Source organism: Meleagris gallopavo, chromosome 3 (assembly GCF_905368555.1).
Source record: "Meleagris gallopavo chromosome 3, MGAL_WU_HG_1.1, whole genome shotgun sequence".
NCBI classification, from domain to species: domain Eukaryota; kingdom Metazoa; phylum Chordata; class Aves; order Galliformes; family Phasianidae; genus Meleagris; species Meleagris gallopavo.
Window position 1 is genome coordinate 79605053 of NC_139406.1, and position 25487 is coordinate 79630539.

At 39.2% G+C, this 25487-nt stretch overlaps 1 protein-coding gene across 9 annotated transcripts in view; it reads right to left on the reverse strand.

The window, feature by feature from the left end:
- TRPS1 (transcriptional repressor GATA binding 1) overlaps positions 1-25487 on the reverse strand; it is a 211281-nt gene that overhangs the window by 140202 nt on the left and 45592 nt on the right. For 8 of the 9 annotated variants that reach the window (XM_085221598.1, XM_085221599.1, XM_085221592.1 and 5 more), the window contains 2 exons: positions 15328-16457; positions 7085-7688 (listed from right to left, as the gene is read on the reverse strand). In XM_085221598.1, the coding sequence (XP_085077724.1) occupies positions 7085-7688; positions 15328-16457 (1734 nt within the window). The remainder of the gene's footprint in view (positions 1-7084; positions 7689-15327; positions 16458-25487) is intronic. The other variant, XM_085221601.1, reaches the window with a different exon arrangement.

Consider the following 25487-nt stretch of genomic DNA (forward strand, 5'->3'; position numbering starts at 1 on the left):
ATTGTTCAGTACCCCAGTACTTCAGGCAAAAGTAGAGTTAAGTACAATCCTTGCCTGCATTCATCTATGAAATTTAATTTTCCATTGAAAATCTACAAGTTAGCAGTAAGTTCTGCCCCTGGACATGAAAGTGTGTTTCCTATTGGATCCAGTTTGGCAAAAATTATCCTGTTTCTATGTACAATTCAAGTTTCCACTTCAGGTAAATAATCTAATGCAAAGTACTATTAGCAACACAGAGTAACAGCAGAACTGTTATCTTACTGCACTTTTTGAAACCTGTCACCACACCCAGGCACCATGTACCAGACCCACGGGGGGCAGAAGAAATGTCCTCCCCACCTAGTACGGGTAGCATGTAGCTGAGTTCACTGCATTCGGCACTGACTGACAGCCAGCTCTGGCCATTCAGTTCCATGAGAAGGCGCTTTTCTTCTCATCTCTCCCATCCCACCCAAGCAGCTTGCTTTAAACCAAGATCTATCTTGGCTCTCCCTGCTTGAATCATCATTATCGATCACCACGGCAGTTCAGTGCAGGCTGCTGGTGCTGACGCAGCGCCTGGGGCCTGTCCCAGCCCTCCCAGCCCTTTGTTCCCGCACTGATTCACCTCTCCAGCAAGGATCTTGACGTAGCTGCTGCCCTTTTGCATTATTACCATGCCCCACCCTAATAATGATTTTATCATTTAAAGCTTTTCCCAACCACATTTTGTAGAAAGAAATATAAATAAAAAATAAGCACCGTCGGGCGGGTAAACACGCGCGAGGTGGGGCTGTCTCTCCACATATCAGACACACCCCACACAGAAACCAGAAACATGCCTTGAATTGGGCAGGTTAACATTTTTCTAAAAGTGACTTTTTTTTCTAGTCCTATCTGATCACTCTGTCACGATGAGTAATGCAAAACATTCAATTTCTTGTGGGTTTGGTTCCAGTAGTTGCTAAAAGCAGCCAAATACATGTTTGTTTCACAACGACTTCAAATCCTCACAAGTTATTTTAGCTCTGCTCGCAGCTCGCTCCTCAGCAAGGGATTCCACCCATTGCAGTTTTATGCAGGAAACCCAATGCCTTAAAACCATTTCTCTTCACATCCTATCTTTATTTTCCCCATCTCCTTGTTGGACAATTCTTGCCCTTCTCCAGGATGTAGCTCTACTTACAAAGCAGCCCACCACCTCCCTAGGCACGGACTTGTGGAAACAGGTGCTCCTAAAAAACCCAGAGTGTTTGGCAGCTCCGTGACCTGACGGAGCTGTGTGCGTTAGCAAGACACAGTGCCTGCTGAGTTCTCCCCAGCTAATTAGAGGACCCGTATGGCAATGAATAGCCTTGACTATAAATACTTCCTGAAAGATCTCTAACAGAGTCAGAGGAAATGGGAAAAAAATGAGATGCAGCTATGGGGAAACTATTTCAGATGTTTCTTCTTTAAAGGACTGCTTGTTTTTTTTTTTTCCAACACAGCTGAGGGATGAGCTGCTGAATCCAAGATCTCCACCAACTCGAATACAAGTCTTATGGGACAGTTAGACACGTTAAATTTGATCGTGTAGATATACCATCGAGAATACTGCTTTGAGACTTATCTGGATGTGGGATGTGGGACAAAAAGGTAAAAGGTACAAAAATTTAAATACATTTCACTGTAGTGGCAGCCGAGAAAAAATCACACCTGAACCAAAATTAACCTCAGTAGCACTGCCAAGAGCACATTTTTACTTGAAGGCAGCAGCAAGACCTCCACCAACACCAGAGAGGCAGGTTTCACCTCAATGCTATGCTGCCCTTCTGGCCAAGAATTTTATGTTTATATTCACAGAAGCACGAGGACTACTCCAAAAGTAACGACTTCTATTTCCATTATGGTGGCCCACAGCATTGGAGATGGATGTTGGTGATATGGCAGTAAATGCTGAACCTTCCCAACAATATTCCCTTACATGTTGCTGCTGTGTGACAGATGGCAGCAAAGGGGCAGTCTGACAAGACAGCGTCTGACGTGGAAGTAAAGCAGAGGTGTGGAACTGAATTCTTCCATACTGAAAAATTGGCATCCTCTGACATGAATGTTTATGGACACCAAACAGTGGATGTGAGCACAGAGAGGCGGTAGTTGGTGCATTTCAGCAGTGGCAACAGCAATGTGAAAAACAAATCATGTTCCAGACAGCCTTGCACAGCTGTTACACCACAAAATGAAGAGCATCTCAACCGTCTCATCCACACAAATTGACTGATGATGCTGACTATGCTGAAAAATAGTGTTTTGTAGCTAAGAATTTGTTCTACCAAACAGTGTTATTCTGCTCTTTGTATCTGTTGTGGTTTCCATGGAAATACTTAGGAGGCATTCCTTTAGGAGGGACCTATATTTTGGAAATCACAAAAGACAGTTTGGCCTTTCTACCACTTTGCAGGAGTCTGGCATCTAACTGTGGGTAGCAGGAATTGGTGTTTTATAACAGGAGAAATAATGTTTCACTACTAGGCATTGCATCCAATATTTACTACAGTGATATCAAATGAACCAATCACACATAAATTTACTGATACTTGCATATGTATTGCTCATTTAGAATTAGCCACAAACAGTCACATAAAAGAATGTAAAATGGAAGAGTAAGTTCTTCTGATTGTCTCTCTCTCCAAATTTAAAGCCATATAACAGCTCCAGACAGAACACTGTAAGAAATACCAGGACTGTAAATATCAGAGACAAAAAGGAAAATAACTCTTCTGCAAGTAAATGGAAACTTCCTTGAAAAACTGTGATTTCCTATGAAGAGTCCACACATCATGGTGCAAAATAATCTTGATTTAATAGCATAGCTGTTTTTATCCTTTGCCCTTGTAATAAAAGCGCACAGAAAATGTTACCGTAACTTCAGCTGGATATATGTTGCTAAAGCCTGCCATCTCCCTCTGACAACCACCACCAGTACCTCTGCAATAATCTGACGCGCTCTCTCTCTCCCCCTCTGATGGCACACAAATTCACTCGTTGCATGAATTTTAATTAATACACTGGCAACTATCTCCCTGTGCTTTCAGGCATTTGCAGCCCCACAGGGCACACCCATCATGCTATTCTGCATCTGCATGGGCTGCACTGTGATGTGAGGCAGCAGTGTTTACCAGTGCCTTTGGGGGGGCTAACTATGTCTGTATATAGATCTGAAGGAACAGGCTGCAATTCCTAGTTTAGTGAAAAACTTTGTACCGCAGTGTCCACATGTAACAAAACAGGACACTTCATTTAAAATCAGTTTAGCAAAAAGTTCCTGCTGTCCAAGATCAGCGTTGTCAAAGCATTAAACAATCTGCCTGGCCCAGAGTCTGCTGGCTGCCAATGTGCTACCCAAAAAAGGAACATTTTTGCATGTCAATAGACTTTCCAGTATCAACAAATCTTTAAACTAGAAAATCAGCTACTCTAAGGAAGAGCTGAAATAATGTCTGCATTGTACCACGCTGAGGTACATTTTTTTAATTCCCGTTTGCAAAACATACAGATTCGCAGTAAGTACAGCTGCTGGAAACATTTTAATAAGAAAAATAAATTAAAGCTACTCACAGAAGTGTACCAAGCCCCTGAGAAAGATTCAGTTACACGCACACACAGCTTGGAAGCTCTCTTGGGGAAAAAGGTGCATCCCCCGTACATGTGTGCTTGCACACATGTAGAGCTCAAGCTATCACCACTGCACTATGTCCTGCTCCTCATAGATTACAACTGATGCAGTCTTTTAGCCACTAAAAAGAAAATAAATCCTACTCTAATTATTCCCATGAATAATCTACTGTAGCACAGAGCCTGGGGAGGGAACACAACCATCGTGCATTGAAGGAATGCAAGAAAGCAGCACATAAACAGATTACTGAACACACAAGCCTGAAAGACGCTTCAAGTAAATTCCAAAAGTTTAAATTATCATTAAAGAATTGTGTGGGCAATTGCAGATATACACCCTTTCCCCAGTTGATCTGTTTTGCCTTTGATATTTTATTAAATTGCAAATAATCGTAGTCATAAACTCAGTATGTAAAAGCCTGCCTTGCAATATTAACCTCTATCTGTATGAAAAAAATGTGAAAAACATTATCTCCTCTTTCCCTTCCCCCAGTCATCATGAGAGAATTGAAAAATGAAAAGCACATGGTATTACTGCTACTGTTGAATCATTACAAATCATTCTTAATAAACAGAACCACTCTATAAATACTGAATAGCCAGCACAACCAAAGGGATGTGCTAATTTTTTTCAGTCCATTTCTCACAGTGTTTATTCACTGAGTAATCCCAAATTTTTGGCTTTCTCTGTTTCGATCTTTCAAAAGCACAAAATGAAGGTGTCTACTGTGATTTTATTATAGGTTTTGTTTCCTAGTCACCAGTTGTCCTGGGATACAGTATTTTGCATGAGAATTCATTATACGATACCGCAAGTATGTATTGACTTAACCCCTTATTTATAGAAAGGCACAGATTTCAGCCTAATAGTAACTATTCCTACGAACTATTTCATCCTAGAAAAACACATTTCCCCAAAAGTGCATAATCATGTGAGAGTTGACTAACAGTAGGGATTTTTTTTTTATTATTTTTCCAAATGGGAAGGTTTTTTTCTGAACAGTTTCTAACTCTACCCAGTCCAAGCTCTACATCTCGTAACTGTCTACAGAAAATTGAATCAAGAATAAAAACCACCAGCTAGATTTCTATATTTTTCATGGATCCAGGGGAACAGGGGATGCTTATCTCAGTAGAAAAATGAATGTCACTCATATATTCACACTCCCTCACCTTCCTCCCTCTCCCGGCTTCCAGATCATCTTTTATCTTCAACAAGTTTGAATTATCACTATTTTCCAATATTCAATAATAGTGGTGAAACATAATGATTTAGGGATTTTGTTCAGCTGCTGTAGAAAATGAACTTCCTGTCGTGTTTCTTAAAAACTGAAATTGACAAAGGCAACTCACCCCATTTTAAAGAAAAGCAAAATGAAAATATTCTAAGTAAGGAAAGACCCAGACAACCACAGCCTTGGCACAACAGAGTTCAAAGACCAAAGATTCAAAATTGTATACAAAAGCAATTCTTCTTTGAAAGGTGTCAGCATGGTTTCACCCATCAGTGTAGACCTAACCTAGTAATAAATCCTTTTACTAACCATGTGAAAGTTGCTTTGTTGACAAAATTTTAAAATGCAAGGAATTAATTTATATACCCAGTTAACACACATAAAAAAGAAAAACCTACTTTCTTTTCTCCTGAAAACTATGCAAATTCATATTTCTAAACTTCAAACTTCGTATTTCTAAAAATCCGAAAGTGATAAAAATACTGATTTGAAGACAACTGTTATTGACTGTTATAGTCAATTATTGTTTTTCTAAACAAACTTAACTTATTTTAAAGAAGGGCATAAGAAGCAGCCAGTGTGCAGTTTCTCCCTTTTAATTTACTTTTACTTAAACATTATAATATAATGGTCTTATTTACTGCGTAAGATTTTAAGCTTGTCACCAAGCAAATTTTGACCTTTATAGAGCTTTTTACACATACTACTTTTGCAGACCATAATTATTATCATAATCATTATTTACTATTAGGTAGTCAAAAATAAATGAAAATTATTTGTATTCTGATAATGCAAAATACAAATGGCTCCTCTGGCCAATACGTCTCTGCACTGCTAAAAACCACAGCAAGAACTGAACTGGGATGTAACTAGTGACATATGTACAGCACAAATTCCACTGCTAGCCGGATATATTTATATATTTTTAGGTATATTTTTACATGGAGAAAAGTATAGACCAGCCATTCACAATGAACACACAACCAAGCAACAGGGAACCTGTCATTCTGTGACTGCTTCTCATACACTTAACATCTGATATCCATAGCTATTCATGTTCTGCAAGGCACAAAGGACTGTGGTCATCCTAAACTGCATGCGGACTTTTAAGTGACAGACATTTTATAATTAGAGTAACTAATATTTTAAGATTACTGACTTCATTTTCAAAGCGCTTTTATGACATGTATACAGAAACAGACACGTACAACTTCAGCACACAAGGAATAGAATGTTTATCTTGCTTTTTATCTTTTTCTGACATGCTGCTCTCTTTACATGAATATATGTTATGGTTATAAATGTTCTCAGAAAAGATAATACAGAAGAAGAGCTGACCACCCCTTCCATTCCAGTGAAGTTTGTCTGCCAGTTCCTAAAACTTCAGACAGGAAGCACCCCAAGAAAACATACGGCCGTGACTCCAAGAGAAAGGCCCTTATTTGTCTTCCAGCTCCTTAGTTTCAGAGCTCTTCTAACCTCAAATTTACCAATAGTGGAAAAAGTATACCTTGATAAAAGGGAAGTTGCTAAGTTCTGCAATTACAGCTTTTTTTTTTTTTAACATGACAGAATACAAATTATTTGGTGAGATGAATAGTCTCTCCGTTATCACTCAAGCTCCTTCCCTTTTCTTTTTTTTCTCCTCTTTTTGCTTCCAAGGCAACCATACAAGTGTCAAAATTGATATATAATTATGCTGTTTTACCAAAAAAAGGTTACTTTTTATTAATATTAAGTCAGTTTTCATATTCTTAGATATTTAATAATGTAAAATCTTGCTTAAGTGTGAACTGTCACATCACCTCAAAATCTAAGAGGTGATTAGTTGTTTTGTATAACAGATTTACATGTAGCCTTCTGGGGTTCTAAACCCTTGCTCTTCAAATGCATCATCAACCTGCACAATTAGCGGGAATGATTAAACAGAACTCCATCAGAGCTAAACAGCAAAAGCAGAAGCATTTGCTTACTAACACTACACCAATATATATGTTGTTTGTTGCCAATAAGTCAGAATGTCCACCTGTCAGCTTAGGCCTACAAGTTTGAATCTTTCAGTTTTCCCTTGATATTTACTTTTATTTTCCCATGCATTCACTCTGAAACTGAAGAAATCTTCTGCATGCCTAATTAAACACAGCACACTTGCAATCAGGGGAAAAAAAAAAAAAAAAGAAAGAAACAAAGAAACAAAGAGAGTTTCCTACCCGCAGTAGGGACTGGGATTCATCCTTGGCCTTGCCATCCCCGGATCCAGGGTAGGGCTGGGTGAGCTGCCCGGCTTTCTCCGCTGCTCCGGCCGGCACTCCCTGCAGGAAGCCCTTGCTCTCCACAGCCAAGCCATACATGGGCCGTGCCAGATGGGCAGCTTCTACATTTGGACTATCCCTTAAAGGCTTTGGCTGTTCTTGGCCAACCGACACTGGGGTCAATAAGCCCAAACTGGTCTGTGTGTATGATGGGCTCCCTCTCAAAATGTCTGTTCCTCTCCAGGGCACGTTGCGAAGATCATCACCGGGACTGTCAGTCCAACCTTTCTCCTTAAGCACTTCCTTATCTTCTATCTTTTCCCTCTTAACTATGCTGTCAGACATGGACTCCCCCATTTTGGGGTCTGGATTAATCAGACTGTAGACCTTGAGATCAATTTTTGGCTCTTCCTTGATAGCCGAAACACCATGACTGTCCTCCCCATTGGCTGTAGTGACGTCTGTCTCCTGACAGTGCACGGTGTTGAAGTGCTCGAGTAGTGACTGTGTGTCCACAGCCGTGAAGCTGCACTGACGGCACTTGTAGCAGTTGTGTACTCTCCTGGAAGAAAATGAGATGGGCATTAAAGTGTGTCCCCTCTCACCCTTCCTTCTCGCTGGTTTTACCTACCAAGATGAAGAAAATAAATAAACAGAATGACTCTCTAATAAAGTAAGCGGGTTTGCTTTGTAGTCTGATACAGCAGGGAAAAATCTTGTTGTTACCTCTCACACACTGCAACGGCTTCCTGTTGTTCACTCATACTTCACTGTATTATTCTAAACTTCACATAATTTTCACTAGGATTTGGGCTTTTTTTTTTCCTTTTTTTTGTTTGCCAGAATGCACTCAGCACTTTCCACTGTGGTAGAAATAATGAGTAACTTCTTTTTCCCAACCAAAACCAATTAGTTAGAATAGGATAGTTTTCTTTGGAGTTAAAAAAAAAAAAAAAATACTCGGGATTAATATCAATATATGCTAGAAACTTCAAATGCTTAAAGAATTCCTTTTCTTTCCAACCGTTTCAGATATTTTTGGTTAACAACGACCAATATGAGTGGAACTCCAGTTAACTTAAGATAGGAATGCACCAAAGGCTGGAAGGTTGCACCCAACAGATAACATTTATTTGTCCTCTGTGGATTTTTCGAGACAACTTTAAAAGATGAGGCTCTAAAGTAAAAGCAGAATAGTTGGCTGTCTCAATACAAACTGTATTTTCCTGTCAAATACAGAAATGCTTGGGTAAGACCTGTGGAGCAGTGTGGAATAACATGCCTTCCTGTTTTCATTCTAGAAGCCTATATAAAGTACAGTATTACTAAATTATGTAAAGCATATGTTGCTACATTAGAACAGCATGTTACTACTTTACCCTATCTATCAGATGAACAGTGCACTTTTTATGAGATATGTAACATTCTGTATAATTGTTTACGGCACAGAAGTGGCCCAAGCTCTTTGTCTGCATCAGGCCCCACTGCACCCACTGTACCTATACTGGGTCCAATACCATCCCTGCCCTTCCTTAAAATTTAAACGATCTGTAAACGATCTGCAAATGGATTCTCCCCGCAGATTCATTCACACATCCACACCCCGTGCACTCAAAAGCCACAACAGTGTCTTTAGCCAAGCTAAAAACCGAGCCTTTCACTACCCACACAGAACAAAACTTGTGTAAGAAATGTGTTACTGCCCTGATAACTCAAATTGCTAGAATTCACTCTTCTGAGGCCAAATTCTGGTCTCAGGAAAGTCAATGGCAAAACTCTCATTAACTTCAGTAAAAGCAGGATTTAGCTCTCAGTGTATCTGTAGAACTAGAACGATACACAAAATGCTCCTTTTTAAATATGATAGTTTGGAAGAGACAACTTGCCAAACTTACAGAGAAGCCCTTGTCTTCCTTCTTTCCTCTTGTCAAAAAAAACAAACCATATGTTATTTACATTGTCTGATTTTCTTTCAGTTGTGCCAGCATGCAGACATGAGCACACATTCAAATTAAAGCTTTTTTAGCACTTGTCCAATATCAGTTTTCTTTTTGTCGTTTTCCATATTTATATTCATTTTAAGGGACTAGATGGGCTCATTCAGTTACGTGAAAAATAGTCAGCTATTTTCCATACACCCTTATGGCAACAAAATGTACTTGTGGGAAAGAAAGCTGTGGGTTAAAATCCTGTTCTGGCTGTGTTCCTCTTTTTTCATTCTAGTGTTTTATTAAAATTGGCTTGTCTCTCAGTGCGACAATAATATATTCTCTCTTGCAACTTAATTCTTCTCTAAACCAAGCCTAATTCTCTTTTCAACCAAAAAGACGAGTGCTATCTGATCAAAACCATTTTACAGATACAAAAAAGCCAAGTTTTAAGGAAGGTCGGCCCTGGAAAGGTGGGATATCATCAGAGAAGTCCAAGTTAGACAGGGGCTAGTTATCTGAAAAGCCAAGTTAAACAAGACACCATCTGGGGCTAATGGCTCAACCCCATACGTTCTCCATGTGAAAGTTTATCAGTCTTCCGGGAGGCTACTTAGCCCTAAGTGTCTCTTGTTTAACTTGGCTATTTCAATGCCTAGCCCCTCTCCTAGCTTGGCTCTCATCTACCGACATCACACCTCCAAACAGCTGATTTTTTTCGGCCTAACTTGCCATTTTTTTCATTCTCCCCCACGATTGCTAAACGGTTTTGATCAGGAGCAGTAAACACCAAGAGCAGCGTCATTCTTAAAAGGCCACAACTAAATGCAGAGTATTAGATACAGTTGGAATTGGATGGCTCAGACCCTGCTGTAGTCACTTTTCTTAAATTAGGTTTGTTAATTTAAAGGCATTATAATCTATTCAAAGAGAATCATGAAACATTTTGTAGTTTTTCTATGAAACTATGACAGAAATTGGAAAAGATTTGGACTGATTTAGATAGGTAGTAAACCAACAGGCTTTTTATTGCAGGATACATATGTCTGTAGTATGTATTAAAAGGTACTCTCTACCACTGCCATTATAGATCTTCTTATTTTGCACATCCTGTATACTGTTTTATCCAAAATCTCCATAAAGCAAGTTAAAGTTTGGAAATGTCCAATCAAAGTCACAATCTAAAATAAAACAGTAACCAGAACATTTTTAGAACCAGAAACTCTTATCCTTTACAAGAAAAATGCATGAAAAGAGAAATGTTTTCATCTCTGATTTTTTTCACCTCACCCAATCAGCAGCAATCATGGAAACAAGTTGGCAATCTTTTATTTCTTCTTATACCAGAATTGAAATCAAGTCAATGTTTCTAAAGGCTTAGGTTACAACTGGAGTTGTGCACAAAACTCCCCAAATCTAAGCAAAAAACTGTAGACGTTCAAATTTGCCAAGTACACGACAAACACTTTTCTGAGATATTAAATTTAAGTTTACAACTAAACCTTGCTTGTATCATCTGAAATTCTGGAATCATCAAGTACAATATAGTATATTGGTATACTGCCAATCAACAGCCAGAGGAAAGGCATTTGAGGAAAATCTCACTATAGAAGAAAATTATGTAAATGAAGATGGAAACTGCATTCTCCTCTTTATGGTCTTGCTCAGAAACCACTCAAGCAAGCTAAGAGCAGGTTCAAGCCAGAGCTGGTTACCACCTTGAATGTGGCACAGGGTTGTCAATGACACAGCCTGCACTGATGCCACTTAGCATTATTATTTTCACTACCAAATAAATCAAATACTTGATTTTTCATGGACATTAAAGCATTTATGGCCCAATACCAAGATTAAATGTCAAGGAATTCCAGCCAAATCTTTGCTACTCTGTTGCATTCTGATAACTTCACAAAATTCTGTCATTATTTACTTGTACTGAAAAACAGAAGTGTCTGTCAGTCATATGTCTGATATTTGGGTGGTCATGTGTGGAGACAGGAGTTGGATTCAATGATCCTTACGAGCCTTTTGCAACTCAGGATATTCTATGATTCTATGATATCTGAATTGAGTGTTACAAGATGAAAGGATTCTCCCTTGCAAAAGATTGAAGACAAGAGATTGCATGTCTTTTTTGATACGTTTGTTATTCATATGAGATTTCTAACAGGCTGTGTATGATATTCTTGACACTAGCCAGTTGCGAATTAAGTCTCGTTGACATACTTACAACTAGTCTGAAATATTGCAAAACACCATCCTCTACAAAACTTTTTTTTTTTTAATTACCTGAAGATATGAAGACATTCCTATGCTCCAGGGCATACAAAATATTCTGGATGAAGGTTTGACTGTCGTATCACTTCAAATTCTTTGCACATTTTGAATTTCATTATGAATATAATAATTCTGAGCAGTTCTTGTGAAGAAATGGGCTTGTAAAAAAGTCTGCTTTGGAGATGTGTGCTGCACTCATACTGGTGGGGACAGGAAAATACAAGGGAGAAGAGCACAGAGCAAGAAAGGAAACTCAATGGAGGGACAGAAAGGGAAGAACGGGAAGAACAGAAAGCAAGGCTGAGATAAAAGGAGAGCAAAAGCTATTGGCAAGAGCAAACAAGTTCAGAGCAGTGAATTAAGGTGTTAGGACGATGGAAAAGGTCCTCACAGCTGCTGCTACAGTTTGACCAGTGAAGGCTCCTACTCTGCCAGAAAGCAGGAGCTGCTGGGCTTCATTTCACACATTTGCCCTTGGTACCTTCTCACGGAGCCTAACAGCTCCGCATTTCTACAGCCTGCACATCCCAGGCCCTTCTCCAGCTTCTGCTGCCTGCCGGTGCCAAGGCGAAGCAGCCATGTTTCCCTGTCCTCAGCACACATCACTGGCACTGGGGCATGCATTCTCCACTGTGGCCTAACCTATACTCCTAGATCTCCATTCACCGCTGAGAGGGACATATTATTTCACATAACACTCCACAGAATTGCAATCATTTCTATTTGCAACAATAATTTCTGTTTATTGGAAAAATGAGTCTACTCCCAAGCCCTTATCTCATTTGCAAATCAACTTCTTTCTATATTTTGCTGTTGTTTACTGGATAACAGTCACCAGATTCTCTTTTTTAAAGAAGTTTAGAGCACTTTTCAGCACAGCATTTGGAATTACCATTAGCACTGATCAAATGTTTTCTGTTAGACTTTTTTAGACTTAGGATTTTCATGGAAAAAAAAAATATTTTTTTCAAAAATGAGAAAATGTACTGTTTTCCCATATTTAAATCAAAATCCCAAACTTAAAAAAAAAAAAAAAGAAAAAAAAATTCCTCTGCAGGAAGTCTTTTTTGTTTTAAGAAAAAATCAAAAATTAGAAAACAATTATTTTGAAGCAAACAGGAAAATAATCTCTAAGCTGAGTTATCTGACATACAAAATTTCCCCGAACAGTCTATATGATTTTTATCTAAATTACATGTACTGGCATCTTTTAGCTCATCAGAACAGCAGACAGTTTTGAAAAAAAAAAAAAACAAAAAAAAACAAAGCCTGAACTTCACAATGAACACACAGAATACCTGACACCTCAGAGAAATAATGGAAAATGAGTGGTAGCAGAATCAGTAGAAAATATAGGCCAGCAAACCTTCTGGGGATTTGTTTGAGTAAGCACATTTTAGTGAGGTTTAAATACAAGTAAACTCAAGTGCAACGTGATTCATTAACTTCAAATTTAACTGAACAGCTCTCAAATAATCATGTCAAGAAAATACTGAATGAGCTCTAAATGTTAGCATACATTCTGGCAGAAAAAAAATGGAAAGAACCACTTTTGCAAATTCTAACTGTTGCAAATTGTAACTGTTGCAAATACATGCAAAGGAATAATTTTAGGACACAGAAAAATATTAAACAAACAAACACACAGTGAAATTGTGTAAGTATGGCCAAAAGGAAACCCAATTAAGAAAGCAAAGCTCTGACAAAGCCTCAGAGAAAACCAGTTCTGTGTATGTCACTTAATTCCCCATTACAAAAGTTTACACGCTTTATATGAATTCTTCGGTTTAAAATCTGAATTAATCTAAAGTAATCCTTATTTCATAAAATACATAGCATTTTATATATAAAAATTCCCATTAAAATTTCATAAAATACAAAAAAGCAAAGGAAATGTGCACCAAGTATATGTCAAAAAAAGGAAAAAATAATACTAAAAATAGAAGCTACAATGCCTTAGACGTTTCTCTATGCTTCAGTTTGGTATGGTAAAAACTATGAAAAATGAAGCATAGAAAAGCAGTAAAATCTACTAGGTATTTGCCATTACAGAGTATCTACCAAAAACTGAACAGAGGGAGAAAAAAAGAGCAACAGTACATGCCAAAAAGAAACCAAACTTAAATTAAAAAGGAGATGGGAGGGCAGGTTAGGAGAAAGGGAAGGAAGCTGGCAGTTGTGGGGATTTTATGCTTTGCTTTGACTAAGCAACATCCTCAGAGTACTCAATAATGTGGTATATTGAGGGCTTAGAAGTGCACTGTTCAAGTGATTTTTAAACAGAATAGGCTAATTTTAGAATAATAATAGATTCAAATGCTTAAACCCATTTCTTGATTTTCAAAAGAGCACATCACATAGCACTTCCCACTGACAACTGCAGGAGCTGTTTGTACAGTGCTGAGCACTCAGGATGGAAAGGGTATCAGACTTATAGTTTTCAAAATCATGGCTTCTCCTTTCCTTGGGAAAAAGGATTTTAACTAGGTGTGCTCATTAAAACTTAAATTAGCAGCTGCAGCAAAATAAAAATGTTTTTCAGTCAAAGAGCCATTTCAATCTTCCAGTTATTTAACCACTAAAAAAAGATCATGCCATGCCCCAGCGGCGGACAAAGTGCTGCCTATGGAGTTCTACAGCACAGCTCAAAGCTGCTATAATAATGTTTGGAACTTAGATACCACTTTTCATCTTCAAAGCAGTTTACAAACATTAACTAATTAATCCGCACAACATCCCTGAGGCCCACTTGGATCAAAAATGGGGCACTGCATGCTGGGACCTGAATCCTCTGTGGGCCCTAGCACCAAATTAAAGATGAGCAATCTGCTCTTCTTTTTTTTTTTTTAAATAGACTCCTGATACATTGCCAATGCAGCCCTCTGTTGGGCAACATTTGGATGCCCCCAGCTTTAATCTCTATTAAAGTATCATGCCCCAGTCTGCCTTTGTTAATTTTGGATGTCTTGGAATCTATTAAACATGGCACGGTTTCTTGAGCTTTTAACAAAGCTTTAGCTTTGAAAATGCATCTTCTTTTGTCTTCATTCTAGCTGGCTTCTATGCAAAGATCTTTTAGATGAGACAGATACTGCGCTTTCCGTTGTTGTTGACGCATTAGCCTTAACTATTAACATATTCAGCAGGATTTTCTAATATTTAACATCACTTTTGCAGCAGCACTGTTGCTTTTTAAAAAGTCTGGGAGCCAGCTCTTCCTCCAATATAAACTGGACTGCCAGTTTACAACAGCACAGGAACTGGCCCAAGAAGCTTAGTAGGGAGTTGGCTGCCATCATGACATTGTGTCAGACTGAGTCAGGAGACTGGCTGCATCCACCTCCAAATAGGAACATTAGCATTTAAAATAGATAGAATGACACTGTAAAGCAGCAATACAAAAATAAGCATCTGCAAAAGGATCTTGGAGGATGACATCAACAGACAAAAGAGCGTCTGCTCCCAGTGTGAAACTAACACCAAAACAGCAGTGGAATGCTCTTAAACTCATTATTGCATTGCTGGACTTGGGAATGGAAAATACTACAAAAAGGTAGTACACTGAAGCACTGTTACGAAGCATGAAAGGATTCACAGTCTATCTTGGAAAGTAAAGCCATTTGTGTTCCCCTTAATGAATGAAGATGCCAGCTTTCTGGTAAAAAGCCTAAAATAAAATAGTACCTAACAGACTCTGGGTGGAAAATAGTTGACCAAACCTCAAATATGCTAGAACTTCAACATCTATACACAAATCCCAATCTCCCTCTTCACTGCGCAGGTTTGAATGTATAATTAAAGCCACAGACTGAGCTGAAGTTTTTCCAAAACGAAGTGGATGTTGGATCGGACCCTGGCTATAAAGATTTATATCTAGGCACATTCCTATTTTTATTTCCAGCTTCCTCAGTTTCGGGGATCAATGACATTTAATTAAGGAACTAGGAGGGCTGTGTGCTTGGTTCCTATTAGTAATCACTTTAAACTTCACTGTACCTGTAGTGTCGGGAAATCTCTTCTTCCACCTGGGTGGTAAAGTCACATTTGGTACATGAGTGTTCTTTGTTCTCTTTGAGAGTCAGCGGCCCATCTGCGCCTTGCAGGGTATTTGTTTCAGGTTTGACATCTGACACTTGGGCTTCATGTGCATTCTCATAGTGAAGCAGGAGAACATCTACGTCAGGAGTGGAGAATGAGCACTGATGGCACTGGTGTTTGACTCTAGAGCTTCCTGTCACCCCTGGAGACAGGTGCAAAAGCAAGAGAGCACAGTGGGAACAATTACTTTTTCTGCAAGCAAATGGATAAGTAATTTCTCCAAGGTGCTTTTCTGGGCTGCAGAGGCCTCGGGGACAGAACTGACAGTGCTTAATGGTACACTTATGAATGTTGTGTAGCTGCTGATAGTGACGAAGAAGTGGGCCCACCACTATTACATCTGGGCCATGGCTCTTCGAGTACCTAAAGTCACAGAACTGACAGTTGTAGCTTGTCACCATGCTGTCCTCTGCTCCTTTGCTAGCCAAGTCTTTCTTTTTTGCCACACTCGCACCCTTTTCTGTCTTTGTCACTAACTCCCCATCTGCATTTTTGGCTAGATCATTCTGGTTAATGACAGATCCCCTAGAAAGCTTATCATTCATATCTGGGTGATGGCTTCCTGACTGGTTTCCCCCATGCTGTTTGCTGTAATGTTCTAATAGTTTCAATGAGCTGGACGACTCACAGCTGAAACTGCAAAATTTACACCAGTAGTAACTGGTTGTATCGGTACCATTTTGTCTAGCGGAATCTATTGGCTTGATGGGCACCGAATATCCAACTGGTGTATCATCTCCTGCTTTTACAGTGATTCTGTCTTGCCACTTCCCCAAGTCTCCAGAATCACATGGTCGAAGAGTAGGACTGGATTTATTGGAGTTTTTCTCTGAAGTTTTACCAGAATCAGAGGAGGGAAGGGCTGCTTTCATTTTGTTTGGGTGAGTCTGTAGGAAGTGTTGCTCTAGTTCAGTGGACGAGTTGCCCATGTAGGTGAAATTGCAGAATTTGCAGCGGAAGTACTTGGTGTTGCCTTGGCAATCTGGAGTTTTCCGCCCAATTCCAATAAAGGTTCCACCTAAAGTAACCTGTGAATGAAGAATAAGGTCATGTTAACACTGCTGTAGATACACTCAGACAGCAATGAAGCAAAAAAAAAAAAAAAAAAAAAAAAAAAGAGCAATAAATTCATAAGCCTATAAATTAAACAAGGACACCATCATTTGCATTTGTGTGCTTGCACTAACATAATGTCATACTCTCATGTATTTAGCATCTGCTGATGAAGATTATGTTTTGCACAGCTGAATTCCACATGAATACTAAGCACTTGGAGAAACTGGGGCACAAATCTGGAACACGATCTGAATTCAGATTTCTCCAAGAGAAGGAGACCTCCTTCACTAATTCACTAAGTCATGTTATTGACAGAAGATGCAACAGTCAGCTCCCAAATTTCTGTACTCTTTACAGAAGGCTTAGCTGAGAGTTTCTATCAGGTGTGGAACAAAAGTATGAGTTCTCAGTCTTTTTCTTTCAATACTCCTACATGTTTTTATGACATTCATGCTTAAATGCCCACGAGAATTGCATCCTAAACATGAGCAAACAAAAACTGAATTTAAAAGAGTGAAGTCATTCTGTTTGGGTCAGAGCATGACCAATCCTTCTAAAAAACATTTCTGTAAGAGTATCCAGTATCTGCCAGCATGCCTTTAAACAAAGCTATAGTGACTGATGTCTGAAATGAAAGGTGGTTTTTTCAAAGATTACTCAGTGCAGACATTCTCCAAGGAAATCTTCTCATACACAGAGCCCAATTTAGTTAAACAAGGATGGAAAAGATACACTAGAAAAATGGCATGTGGCAAAGAAAAAACTTACCACACCCAAGTCTATGACATCACTAATTAAAAAATAAGATAGGTCTACTTAACTACTCTCATGATCTCTGAGCAAAACGGTCTGCAGGAAGGAAGCAAAGCTTGCAGAGTTTACACTGCTGTGCTGCATGTTCTCAGAGCAGGCAGGCCTGCCCTTCCCAGGAGTGCACCACACCTGCCCCGTGACATCAGGGGAGATTTGCTGCTCCCATACAACTGCTTTGGAGGCCAAAAAACAATCTCCTGGCCAGTGTCACCACTGCTCTATTCATTTTCCTGAACAGCCAGCAATGTACAGCATTCAGAAAATAATTTCTCTTCACACCCAAAATCCACAGTCAACTACTCCTTTGCCATCAGCCAGACTACGCTGCTCTATCGAGGACACAGCTGGAAGCTTCCATGTACCACAATCTCAACTTTTCTACTCAAGAGATGCCTTAAAGGCAAAATAAAATTTCTATACAATTTCCACAAAGGGTTAGATTTTCATCCTCCCAATCAGTAAGTGTATTACTACATTTCTGCAGGATTCAGTTGTGATGCATTACGCAAATGGTGTAGTTATTTTTCTTCTCATCCTCAACAGCTGTGCCACAAGGAAAGCATGTGATCACCGCTCATTCGGTATCACACCATACGGAAAGACTCAGACATACAGAGCATGAAATGTAAACATTTTTAAATGCATGTAGTATAAATGCCTTTTAGCCATTTAGCTCAGAAAATAAGACGCTATTCTTTGTATCCCATCAGAACTGAACACCAGAATAGTGAGTCAGTCAGCTGCTGAACTGTGGTATAATAAGCTGCTATGCAGCCTCTGATTCACTTTTTTTTAATAAAGAAAGCACAATTCCCATATGTTGGTTAAAGCTTTTTCTTAAATAAACTGAAAATTGCTTTCTGTTTGTTTAGGAAACATATCTTAATAGGCAATTGAGAGCTGGAAAGCCCAATAGCTAGAATGTGACTGCAATAATATTTTTACTTAAACTAGGGCTCCAACTTCTGATAACAAGTCATGAATTTGATTTTGAAAATGTTCTGTGGAACATTTGCACTGCAGAAGTTATCTTGTTTTATTCATTGTATGCCTAAAAAGAACTAGAGACAAAACCATACTGAGCCTGAATCACTGACAAAAGTGGAATTTGGGCTTGCTCCATACTACTCCGGCACTTGAGGTCTCTATCCACCACACTGTTTCAACGTTCAAAGTCTCAATGTTATTGAAAGACAACTTAAAGAATGCACGGCAAACAGACAATAACAGCAGTTCTCTGTGTGACTGCTTTAGTTGCAAGGTGATCTGGTTTTGCTCATTTAGTTAGTTATACATATGTTTGTTTGATGCACGCATAGAAAACTGGCTAAAATGCTTTACCTTAGGTGGTATTCTAATGAGTAAATGCATTCATTACTCTCAGTTGTCCATTCACAGAGCCTACAGATAACAAATGTATTTACAGACAATCAGTAGACATCAGCTGGAAACTGTGACTGACAATAATCCCTGCTGCTGCTCATTGCTAATTACTTATATTTATGAATGCTAGAAAAATAATCATCAGTGCAGCATTTTGTACAATGGACTGTAAATTATGGCATTCTTGTAGCTTCTGGTAATCCTGCTTAGTGGCCGACGTAGGAGATTTGTGTCCTTTGCTAATACATCCTTCTCTTCACCAGAAGAGGATAAAACTGAACAAAGTACTCACATACTATTCCGGTTTAGCCACTGCAACAGCAGAGGGGAACAACACACTTTTCACAGCAGTAGAATGTAACTGATAACCAGTTATTGGGCTGGCATTTCTGTGACTACTCTGCCACAATTCAAAATAATGTGTCCTAGGAGAAGAGCATGTACGTGAAAGGCAACACAGAGTCATTAACATTATTACACTCAAAATACATTTTTCATGAATAACAAAACCTACTTAAAGCTTTCTTGGGGGTCATCAGGTAAAAAGATGAAAAGAAACTGGCTCCCACATAATGAGTTGGAAGAAGCACTTGACAGTGATGGTATGAACAGAAGCTGTTTCAGCTTTTAGCCAGCCAAATCTGGATGAAGCCTACACTTTTGCCGAACTGTGAATTCATGCATTCTGTTCAAGTCTTGGCTTGGCTTTCAGACTTTTCAGTTACGTGAGTACGGGCACCAAACTCCTTCACTGGGCATGGAGCTATCCTTAATCTCCTGCTTCCTCTGGTCTTACCCAGAAAGAGGAAAAATGAATGAGAGAGAAAGACGAAGGGGGAAATGAAATATGTATGTTTACTTTATAATTCAATATTCACATTTGTATGTGATATCAGAAGTGATTACACTTAGTATTTACTTTCATATTTTATTCTGATTCCAGCAAAACCTAGTCACCTGCTTTGCCCTCACAACTCTATTTTTTTGACTAGACACTTCTCCCCAAAATAAAGCAGAAGAAACCAAACAAAAGCAATACCAAAATTCCCCAAAGTGCCAGCTCACATAGTTTTAAGAGTCACAAATGCAGGCAGAACTTGCCCTGGAAACATAAGACCACCTTCCAAACAGAGAAGAGTCATAATTTGGATTTTAGAGGGAATCTTAATATACAACGTATCTATAAGGGCAGGGGAGGGCTGGTTAGTTCTTTCCTTCACTGTCACTTTCTTGTGAGATCTTGAGATTATCGTTTACCCTGTAGCACCCCAATTATTGGAATATAGTAGGCATTATTATGTCACACAGATAAAAGGGGCTATGTAAGATAGGTTTTCCATTATTGCGTTTGAGATGGTTGCACTGATATTCTTCCAAAATTGTTCTTCAAGGTCGTTAATTCCCAGTTGGGAATTAAACTGAAATACATTTCACAAAAGCACTCCCTGAAACTCAAAACTCCTAACTGTTCAATTCATCTATTAATGTGGAAAACTATAAAATTCCAAAAGTTTGAGATTAGATTTACTGCAAGGATTAAAGCTTGTGTGTTCATACAATTAAGCTATCTCCTCACGTACCACGCATATTTCTAAAAAAAGCCAGAAAGAAAACACAATAATTGACAATATTTCAAAACATATTTTCTACAACATGTTGGCAAGTACTTCAACAACAGTATAATTGCACTATATGTTTCCAACAGATATGGCTGTATTACCTTAATTATACAGACCAAAAACTATGATTTCATGGAATTGATAGCTTTGGGCACGGAAAAGTATTTTCACTTTTGCCTTTTTTAAAAATGTTGCTTCATATTTGATCTGACCTTGATCCAAATGCTACCCTCTCTTTTCTCCCACCTCCTTTTTGAAGTTCAGTCCTGAAGTTTACTATGTCAAGGGAGTTTAAAAATATTTTTCTGTTTACAGACAATAAAATAAAAAATATCAAGACAACACTGGTCAGCTCCTGTAAACATGGTTTATGAGGAAAATACCACCAGGAGAAACTAGGAAAGCAGAGGCTTATATCCACACAGGAGATTCAACCATAAGACTTACTTGTGCAGGAAAAGCTGTCTCTGACCCCCGGAATCTGCTGCAAATGATTAGAAACCAGAGCAACCATCTGCACTGGAACAGCAAATGATAACAAATCATCTTTTTTGATTACCTGGCTTACCTCTTTGGTTAATGAGGTGAAAGGCTCAAGATCCCTTACCAATCTCCTGAGCCATCCAGTCTGCCTTTGCCAATTACTCTTAATCTTCTAATCCCAAAATATTTTCTAATGTTCTTGTTTATGCATTTGCTTTGTGCAATACAGCATCCAGAACATTTTAACCATCCCACATTTATGAAGTTCTTCATGTTATGCAGGCCAGAACAGATTCCTGGCTTTCATGCAAGTTTGTGTAACACCACCCAGCTTTCTAACCTCCAACATGGAAAACTCGCTCACTCTCATTCTCTCTCTCTGCATGTAAAATGGGATAATCTTCAGAGCACATCCACTCAAAAACTATTTACCATACTGCGATTAATTTATCTTTAGATAGAACTATGTTGCATAAGTGAGGCAAAGACTCAGGGCAAACTTCTAGCTTTCTGAGCTATTCCTATTTACCAAAACAAGAAAGTATAGTATTGGGTCACACTCAAGGGAGGTCAACTCCTTCAAGGTAGGTAAGAGTGGGACAAGGGGAAATGGTTTTGAGATGAGGGAGGGAAGATCTGGGTTGGATGTCGGGGGGGGAGAGGGTTCTTTGCGGAGAGGGTGGTGGGATACTGGAGTGGTTTGCCCGGGGGGGTTGTGGATGGCCCATTCCTGGAGGTAGACAGGCCAGGTTGGATGGGACCCTGGGCAACCTGGTCTGGTATTAAATGTGGAGGTCGGTGGCCCTACCTGTGGCAGAAGGATTGGAGATTCATGATCCTTGAGGTCCCTTCCAACCCAAGCCATTCTGTGATTCTGTGAGGTGATTGTTACCCTATATTCTGCCCTGATGAGGCTCCAACTGGTACCATGTCCAGGAGGGGAGACTCCAGCACGAGAAAGATGAGGAGCTATTAGAGCAGGCTCAGAAGATGATCACAGAACTCGAGTATCCATCTTATATAGAAAAGTTCAGGAAGTTGGGCTTGTTCAGCCTGGAGAAAAGAAGGCTCTGAGGAAACCTCACTGCAGCCTTCCAGAATCCAAGGGAATGTGTATGCAGGAGGGGGACAAAATTTTTACATGGTCTGACAGCAACAGGACAAGTGGGAATGGCTTTAAAGTAAGAGGGGAAATTTAAGTTAGACATTTGGAAGACATTTTTTATCCAAAGGGTGGTGAGATGCTGGCACAGCTGCCCAGAGGAGCTGTGGATGCCCCATCCCTGAAGGCGTTCAAGGCCAGGCTAGATCGGGCGCTAGGCAGCCTGAGCTGGTGGGTGGCAGCCCTGCCATGGCAGGAAGGTTGGAACTTGATGATCTTTAAGGTCCCTTCCAACCCAAGACATTCTATGATTCATTTAAAATCAGTATTTTCTTCTCAATATCTAGTCTGATGCCATTAAAGCCAGTATTGCTTTTTGATATTAGACTTTTAAGTTGCAGATCAGGATATTTTTGCAACAAAGATTGTATAAGAACAGTAATAGAACTTAAATTAAGGTCAGAAAATCAGATGTATAAGAGCAATAAAGGAACACTAAATCAAGACTTTAATTTACTAACCAGTACTAGCAGACTAACAACTAGCAAATAACAGAAACCACCACTTCGTTTATTCTCTCTGAATAGATAGAAGGACCAGAAAGTTCTCTGGCTACTGCAAATTCACACAGCCTCTCAAACTTGGAGGCTAACTTAGACTGATTTACACCAGAAAAAAAAACTAGATACTTCCCTTTTTTTCCCCACAACTTTAATTTTTAGCTCTCATTTCTGTGAGTGACTTTAGCAGTTTGTATATCTAAATATCTCTATGACTACTGCTAGTCTCACCAACTTTCTTCATTAGCCAGTTTTCAGCACTACCAGATATTCCTGGCATAAAAATTAATATTAATACACACACAACTTTGCTTTGAAGGCTGTGATTACTGTGATTATACATTGCATCAGCTGTTCTAAGGAAACTGCCCATCTGAATGCTCATTTGAAGGCAGACTACTTCCAACTGAAAGAAGTACATCTCTGTCACAGAGCTAGTGAATACACACAAGTACATACGTATAAATGTACAAACATTTGCTTTACCACTACCTACTTCTCCACCTGTCACCATTTCTTAAACCACGTGTGTGTGTGGTTTAAGAAAGCTCGCTGACTCTTGGGTTTAGGAGGTTATGAGTCAAGGTGCAAGGCAGTCTCCAAGCCTATCATGACGCAGAAGGGAGACTCAAACAGATATGCACATTTGCAGGTACAACACTCATATCTTCTCCAGAGAGAGTTCTCAGTGCTATGGCCTATTCTAGCACTGCCTGCAAGATTATTCCAAGAAATGCAAACATGTAATATACAACAACAGTTGGTCATTTTGTTTACATACTCCAGATTCATGGACAATTCAGCTAAAGTTGATAAGACCAACAACATAAAACTTGAATATATTTCTTTATGCATGTGCATGAGCAAAAAGAATTCCCCAGAAATGTCTTCATTTACATCAAACAGTTATGTATCCGTGGCATCTTAAAGAAAGTCCATTTGAAGACAAAACTGAACTAGAAGGATTACTAGTTACCAATAGTAACTAGTTACTATTAAGTTACTAATAAGTGAACTTAATGCCCTCTGTCTGGATTTTCACCACATCTCTAAGACTCGGTCTGTCAAACCCGCTATAAAAGCAGAGAAAACCTTAAACGTGAGAAGTGGTGTTGATTACACCTGTACCTCTAACTTTTTTAGTCTTACCTTCACAGCTTCACATTTAATCAAACTGCTAACGTAAGAGCAGAGGATAAAAAACAGAAACTATTAGTAATAAAACCACTGGTTCTCATTCATCTGAATCCTAGTTAGGCCAGACTTTAATTCTAAGCTGTTTTAATAGTCACACACTTACTTCTAATGTAAGAATAGAAAAGGTGCTGGATTTGATATATTAAACTCCAGAACAGTAAATATCATATACGTGTAACTTTGTGTGTGCACATGAAGTTCACCATGTATTTATAAAGAACTCAATATAACGAACTTTATATTCCATGCACTGGCACTTCTGCCACTTTGTAGGATGCTGAGCAGCCTGGCAGGTGAACATCCAGACATTCTCTCGGTAGCTATGAAAATCCTGGAAAAATTGTTACCACAGTTATATAGGACACAGGATCAGGCTGAGTAGTATGAGACAACTCTTATACTATCAGATATCTAGAATTTGAAAAAAATTGCCACCAATCTCTTATTAGTAAGTGAGACAGCAATTAGCCAATGTAATGCACTCTTTATTTTTTCCCCCCCTCAGGGTTCACAATGAGGAAATTTTTGGATAATTTTTATTAATTCACAGCTTTTCTGAATTTTCTCTTGTCTTATAAGGCATAAGCATGCTTGTATCTAAAATCATGAAACAATCAAAGTCAGAGGGCTGGGTACAAAACAAACACTTCTTAGTATTCTCAGACTGAGCGTCAGAGGAGGGAAACGTGACAACAGGCTTGAGAAGCAGAGCCACTCTGAGCAGGAAGCTCTCAGAGGCAGTGCACAATGTGAAGCTGCCTAGAGTCATACATAAGAAATGCTGAGCACTGCAGTATGCCTTTACTCACGGCTTCAGGAATACACTTCCCCCTTGGGATAACCCATCTGAAATCCTCACCTGAATGCAGACGTTTCTGCCCTTTCTCTGAGGGACACTGTTTTCTTTTAAAACATATCAGGAAATGGGGTCATGGTCCCTTTTATACAATAGCCTAATGGCTTGAACACTTGTTCAGGAAACAGGAAAAGTAGGCTCCTTTCCTTGCTCTGTCAGAGGGCATTCAAGCCCACTTCTTCCTCAGTGGACAATGTCCTCCCCTTTGCTATAAGCCATGTGGAAGACAGCACTCTCTAGCCTTTCTGTTGGAAGCTGTTCTCACTCACTACTCATAACAAAACCTAGGGATGGAAAAAAAAGACTCCTGCCTACTGGCTAGCAACTTGCCTGTCTCCAGACCATTCCACACTTGACATTAGAGAGTCATAAAGATCAAACACAGACAACTTAATCACACAACAGCAAAGCAATGCTCTTCAGCATGATAGCTGTTAACTTAGTCAGCTGAATTATACTTTGAGTCTTTAGATCTGGCCTGAAGTTCACTGCTTTAGGCACGTACACAAAGCCATCTGTGGGCTAAAATATTCAGCAAGATTCTAGTTGCCTACTTATCAATTAAGTAAATGTGAAGAAAAGGTAGCAAGAGCCACTGAACTGACTGCAAATATGAGGGATGCTCTGAAAGTAACACCTCCTATTTCATTATGCTGGCCAATGTCATAAGAGGTGGATGTTGTTGGTATGAAAATAGAGGCTGAACCTTCCCACCAATATTCATTTTGTTGCCGTGTGACATGACAGCAGGGAAACAGGCTGACAAAACAGCATCTGACATAGAAGCGTGTATGAAGCAAAGATAACCAAATTCTTCCATGCAGAATGGCACCCACTGACTTCCATAAATGCTTGCTGAACATTTATGGAGACCAAATAGGGAATGTAAGCACAATGAGGTGGTAGGTGGTGTGTTTCAATATTGGTGACAATAACATGAAAGACAAGCCATGCTTCAGATAGCCATGCACAGCTGTCACACCACAAAA